Genomic DNA, 6910 nt, shown 5'->3' on the forward strand with positions numbered 1-6910 from the left:
CCTTGAGCCTTAGTCTAAAATCTAAAAAATCCATTTTTTAAAATTGATCCAGTGAAGAATTTGGTGTTACTTTGTAGATAGAGAGCCAAATGACATAAATAACAGGTAATCACATACTTGGTGAACTTATTTTTTAAACACTTAGTGGTGTTAACTCTGTTCCAATTACCTGTTCTGAGTACTTTAGAAACTGTTAATTCTCGTAATAACCCAATGAGATACATCATAGATGTGGAAACTGAAGCACAGAGAGATGAAATAACTTGTCCAAAGTGATCAAGTTACTAAGTGGGAGAGCTGGAATTTGGACCCAGGCAGTCTGGCTCTACAAACTATGCTCATCACCACTGCCTACAAGCTAATTGAATTGACCATTCCTGAGCCTAAAATGACTGTTCTCCCAGTGAAAGGAAAGTGCCTTTGGGCATTAGTTCCAGGTAAGTAATGTTCCATTTCTTTTGATAGTTTTATCAAGAAACATCTATTAAGTACTCAGTTGCACAGGATGCTGTGCCAAATACTTCTTGAGTTTGATTGGACTTAGAAATCTGAATTCAGGGCGCAGGCTCTAGGAGAAGGCTTCTTAATCCTGTCTCAGCTTCTTAATCCTGACGTTCCTTGGTTCTTTGGCATCTACCTTTCCCCCATTCGGAGCTCTGGTGGCACAGTGGTTAAGAGCTTGGCTGCTAACCAAAAGGTCAGCAGTTTGAATCTACCAGCCGCTCCTTGGAAACCCTATGGGGCAATTCTGCTCTGTCTTACAGGGTCGCTTATGAGTCGGAATTGACTTGACGGCAATGGGTTTGGTTTTTGGTTTTTTCCCCCATTTGTGCTTTCTTGCTTCTCTGACTAATCTACTCCTTTTATATCTCAAAAGTGATTGGTTTAAAACACACCTTGCACTGATATGGTCTTATTAACGTAACAGAGAAAACCCTGTTCCCAAACAGGATTACATTCACAGGTATATTGTTGTTGTTAGGTGCTGTTGAATCAGTTCCTACTCATCACTGATCCTGTGTACAACAGAATGAAACACTGCCCAGTCCCGCGCCATCCTCACCATCATTGTTATGCTTGAGCCTGTTGTTGCAACCATTGTGTTATTCCATCTTGTTGAGGGGCTTTTTCTTTTTCGCTGACCCTCTACCTTACCAAGCATGATGTCCTTCTCCAGGGACTGGTCCCTTCTGATAACATGTCCAAAGTAAGTGAGACAAAGTCTCACCATCCTTGCTTTCAAGGAGCACTCTGGCTCTACTTCTTCCAAAATAGATTTGTTCATTCTTCTGCCAGTCCACGGTATATTCAATATTCTTTGCCAACACCATAATTCAAAGGCATCAATTCTTTGGTCTTCCTTATTCATTGTCCAGCTTTCGCATGCACATGAGGTGACTGAAAATATCATGGCTTTGGTCAGGCGGACTTTTGTCCTCAAAGTGACATCGTAGCTTTTTAACACTTTGAAGAGGTGTTTTGCAGCAGATTTGCCTAATGTAGTATGTCGTTTGATTTATTTATCGTGCTTTAGGTGAAAGTTTACAGAGCAAATTAGTTTCTCATTCAACAATTAATACACAAATTGTTTTGTGACATTAGTTGAAAACCCCATGATACGTCAACACTCTCCCCTTTTCCTCCCCAGTTTCCCTGTTTCCATTTGTCCACTTTTCCTGTCCCTTACTGCCCTCTTGTCTTTGCTTTTGGGCAGGTGTGCCCACTGAGACTAGTATACATGATGGAACTATGAAGCATATTCCTCACATGTGTTATTGTTTATTTTATAGAACTGTCTAATCCTTGGCTGAAGGATGAACTTCGATGGTAACTTCAGTCCTGAGTTAAAAAGGTGTCCAGAGGCCATATTCTCGGGTTTCCTTCAGTCTCTGTCAGACCAATAAGTCTGGTCTCTTTTTGTGAATTTGAATTTTGTTTTATAGTTTTCTTTAATTTCTTGACTGCTGCTTCCATGGGCATTGATTATGCATCCAAATAAAATGAAATCCTTGACAACTTCAGGATTTTCTCAGGTTATCATGATGTTCCTTATTGGTCCACAGGTACAGGGGTTAGGATTTACAACACATATTTTTGGGGGTACACAATTCAATCCATAATAGAGAGGCAGGAAGTTTCACTTTACAGATGATGAAGCTGAGGCTCAGAAAAGCCTCACAGGTAGTGGGCAACAGGGCTAGAGCTCTAATCCAGTTCTCTTGACTCCAAGCCCAGTGTTCTTTCCCTATATTAAATCCCTTTCCTGCAATCTGAACTTTGCTGTTACCTTGGTGACGGTGTAGAACACTAGTGTCTGGAAGCCATGATACTGCCGTCTCTGTGTGCCACAAAGATGAAAGTTTAACTGAGGTCATCTTAATTACTGATTCTTGTGTTAAATTCTCTTCTTCCTGTACTTCATTGTAATGCTTGTTGAGCCTAGTGCCCTTGTCACCAAAAGCTCATTCGTGATGGGCTTCTTGGCAGACATATCAGGTATGCTGTCTTTTTTTGAGTCCAGTAGTTCTGTTTCTCAAGTCCCAGTTACCTAAGAGGAAGTGAGTGTGAAGCAAGAAGACAGATATGCAGAATAGCTGAATAGTGGCCTGAAGTGAGATTTTTTCGCCTGCTTGGGCCTTACATTCCACCTTTGGCAACGCCATTTTACTCTCAATATCTCTTTAAAGTTAGGCTATTAGGCAAAAGTGAAGGGCCTTTGCCTTTCTGTTGATTCGAAGCAACTTAAGAGTGATTTGATAGAGAATAGTCTTTAAGAGGACATGATCATGTCTCTGTGGCTCATTTTTCATCCAGTTAGGAAGTAATGAAGAGTCAGATAATGCCCAGATGTAGGATCGGATCCTAAGAAAACTTTAAATGCTAGGTCATTTAAGATTTTGCCAGCAGGTGGCACTTCTCTCCTCATTCACCAAATACCATCTTTCTCCAAGGAAAAGAAACACTGGTCCTATTTGCTGCTATTGAGTTTCTGACAATCTTCACAATCTCTTTAGACTCTAGTTTAAACTGTTGCCGTGGAGTCAATTCTGATTCACAGCAACCCTACAGGCCAGAGTAGAACTGCCCCATAGGGTTCCCAAGGCTGTAATCTTTAGGGAAGCTAATTGCCATATCTTTCTCTTTCCAGCCCAGACAGCTGGTGGGTTCAAACCAATGGCCCTTCATTTAGCAGCCAATGCTCTTACCACTGGGCCACCAGGGCTCCTTGGACTCAAACCCTTCTCAGTTCCCTTTTGTAGCTGTTTAGGCTACAGTATCTGTTTATGCATTATAATTTATTGAAACCCACTTTCCACAAAGGATTTGATATGAGAAAAAGGAGAATATAAATTTCAACAAAGAATATCAAATTTGATTCAAGGTTACAGGTCTCTGAAGCAAAAAAGAAAACAATTTTCATTACCAGGTCTTTGGGTGAATGGGGGAAAGAGGGAATAACTTTCTGGCATTGATATAAAAAAAAAGTTCTCACCTAGAATTTTTGGAGGCAAATTTCTATTCTTTTCTCGTCTCTAGCCTAATTCATAATACTTTACAGGAGATAGTAGTAGTACTAACCTGCAGCCTCAGGGCTATGCAATCAGCATTCACCAACTGATAAGCTACAACTTTTTTAAGATGCCAGCCCATTTCACTGGTTCACTCATCCATCAGTCCAACCGTCCATCCGTCCATCCGTCCATCCATCCAACAACATACATTGAGCCTTAACAGGCCTTGTCCTGGGCACTGGGGCACAATCATATCTAGGCTCAGGTGTGCCCATATCAATTTACTATAAAATTTCTTCTCTCAGAGAGCTTTTAACTAGTTGGAAAAAAAAAAAAAGACCTATGTATACCACGACAAAATTAGAGAGCTATATCAGACAACGTTATAATCAAATGCTAAATCTGTGTGATTGATTTTAATAGGTGTTCTGCCTATTTAAAAACAAATCAATAAATTCTCATTCATGTTCTAGGAAATTCGTTTCCTAATCAGATAGATGAAAACTTACTTTTGTATCAATAAAGTTTGAAAGGGATGGACTGGCCCGCAGTATCTGGGTAGGTGGGGGCTGGCGTAAGGGGAGGGCACAGAGAGCCACTAAATATCCGTCCCCCATCCCCAGGATGCCTCAAGGGGATAAAGCCGGAGTCTGGTCAACCTCAGAGTGAAGGACCAGCGTCTTGCCCCTCCTATTGTTGTCTGAGGTTAGCACAACGATTCGGGGGCGGGGCAGGGGGACTCCAGGCAACTAGATCCGGGAGTCCGGCCCAACATCGGAGGCCCGGCTCCCAGCACCCGGGAGTTGTGGCGGCGGCTGGGCGGGAGCGCTTTGTTGCGCGCGCGGGTTCCACCGTGGGCGGCGCGGAGGCGGGGCCGGACCCCGGAGGCGCCTGCGGTCCTCGCTCTCTACCCCGTCGCTGGCACCGCGTTTGGCCAGCCTCATGCCGCCCGGCTTCCCCACGCGCACGAACAGCCGCCTGGACGCGTTCCTGCGGCGGCACCTGCCACCGGAGATCTACGACGCCATCCGCGCGTACGAGTCATGCGTCGTGGTGTCCGACTCGGAGAACCACACCTTGAAGTACGTGGTGCTCAGCGACCGGGTCATTTACCTGACCGAGAACCCGCCCAAGTCCATTCGTCGGGTGGTGGCGCTGCGGGACGTCCTGGCTGTTGACCTGGTGAGGAGCGCGGGCAGGCGAGCGCGGGAACGCAGCGCGAACCCCCTTTCTCGGGCTCCCCTTTCCTAGCCTTCCTGCGGGAAGAAAGAGGAGGAGGAAGACCTTCCCCATCCCGCTCTAGACTCCCGCACTCTCCTTAGTTCCTTAGTTCATTACAAGCAGCCACAAAGGAAAGCTGTGCACTCCAAATAAGGATGGCTTTCTCATTCTCATTGTGTCTACCCTCTTAGACCTCCTCCTCACTCTTCCACTGCCGTAGAGCTCCGGCGTGAGAACATAACCCTCTCATCAAAAATACGTTGTAAAGTCATTCCTTCATTCATAAGCACCTAGTCTGCGCCAGGTACTGTTTATTACCCTCAGCATGCAAAATGAAATGGGCCCCTTCCTAGAAGCGGTTGTGGGAGAGACAGAAAGGCAACGCCAATGCAAATAAATGCCAAGCGGTAAGTGTTGTTAATGCTTTGTTTACTGTTTTCTCCCCAGTGTTTAGAGCGTATTAGGTGCTTACTATGAATAAGTGGATGAATGAATGTCTTAATGAGATGTGCACAGGATGCCTCGCAATCTCAGGCGGGTTACTTGAGACAGACTGGGTACAGGGCACGCTGGGAAAACTTCCTGGAAGGAGTGTCATCAGAGCTGAAACTCAAAGGAGATACAATATGGCACTAGGCACGCCTTGTCCCAGTTTTTAGTTTGCTGCTACTGTTACCCCTTTCCTTCAGGAATAGACTTCCCTAATAAACCAGCAACAGATTGGAAGCACAGTCTCCTCTCCAATAACTGTTCCCCCCCTCCCCCCCCCATGGCTCCTTCTGTCTGAGCTGCTCTCCAGGTGTATTTTTCTTTTTTCCACTGGGGACAGATGTCTAGCCTCGTTTTTTTTTCTCACCTTGCCTGGGCGCATTCCCCAGGGAGAGGTTGGCGCTTCTTGTTGGGGCTGCTTTGCCAAGAAAATCATGGGTTGTTTTGAACGCATCCATAAGAAAAATAATAAAATTAAATGAAAAAAAGGTATTCTATTTACTTTGTGCAAATTCATTTTGCTTCTTTGAGTAAAAGTTGGAAGAAAACCTTTGCCTTTTTCCTCAAGGCCACTATTTCCATTCTCTTGAACTAAAATTAATTTTTTAAAAAAATTTCCTTTAGTGAATATTTTAATTCACATTGAATGCTCAGCTTTTTCTGTTTCTCCAGTGTAAACATTTATTGTCTGACAAAAAGTAATGATTTTAGGATACTCTTAAAAACAAGAAAACCATTGCCGTTGAGTCAATACCAAAAAGACACAGTCTATGTATTTCAGAAGTTGTTCTGTATCTTTCTTTTTAAGCCATCAGAATCTGAAAAGTACAGTAAAGCTCTTTTAGTGCCCTGAACCAAGAATCCTACAAGGCAGCATAACAACTTCTTTGATCATGCCTTATATACAAGGTTTATCATCAGGCATAGCGAAGGACGTATAACATCTGAAGATGTCCTGAACAAATCTAAGATTTCAGCATTGTTGATAGCATTGCGCGTCCATTTTGCACAATTATAGTTTAACTTTGAAAGTTGTGGTAGGCAGAATAATGGCCCCGAACAGATACCTATTTCCCAAATCCCTGGAAGCTGTAAATATGTTACACTACATGTTTCATATGGTAAAGAGGAATTAAGGTTGCAGATGGAATTAAGGCTGCTAATCAGTTGACCTTAAAATAGGGAGATTATCCTGGATTATCCAGTTAGACTCAATGTAACCACAGGGTCCCTAAAAGTAGAAGAGGTATGCAGAAAAAGAGTCAGTGGCAGAGTGGTACAGTGTGAGAAAAGACTTGATCTGCCACTGCTGGCTTTGAAGGTGGAAATCAGCTGTGAATCCAGGATTGTGGGCAGCCTCTAAAACCTGGAAAAGGCAAGGAAATGAATTCTCTCTTAGATCCTCCAGAAGGAATGCAGCCCTGCTGACAGTTTGATTTTAGATTGCTGAGACCCATTTTGGACTTCTGACCTCCTGAACTGTAAGAGAATAAACTTGTGTTATTTTAAGCCACCAAGCTGTGGTACTTTGTTACAAAAGCAATAGGAAAAGAATACAGATGTGTTCCTTATTAACGTGTTTTAAAGTATGTAATTTTTAAAAAATTATTGTTTCAAGGGGAAATAAATATGATCAAACCAAGTACAAATGCCTTAACAATATTTTTTTCTGACTTTTTTTTTTTTTT

At 43.1% G+C, this 6910-nt stretch overlaps 1 protein-coding gene across 1 annotated transcript in view; it reads left to right on the top strand.

Annotated features, from left to right (window-relative positions):
* The first annotated feature begins 334 nt into the window (after positions 1-334).
* Positions 335-6910, top strand: part of CUNH12orf56 (chromosome unknown C12orf56 homolog) — a 105566-nt gene continuing 98990 nt past the window's right edge. The window contains exons 1-2 of the mRNA XM_012557003.2: positions 335-437; positions 4306-4694. Of these exons, the coding sequence (XP_012412457.2) occupies positions 335-437; positions 4306-4694 (492 nt within the window). The remainder of the gene's footprint in view (positions 438-4305; positions 4695-6910) is intronic.

The sequence above is a fragment of the Trichechus manatus genome, unplaced genomic scaffold (assembly GCF_000243295.1).
Source record: "Trichechus manatus latirostris isolate Lorelei unplaced genomic scaffold, TriManLat1.0 scaffold00086, whole genome shotgun sequence".
Classification (NCBI taxonomy): Eukaryota; Metazoa; Chordata; class Mammalia; order Sirenia; family Trichechidae; genus Trichechus; species Trichechus manatus.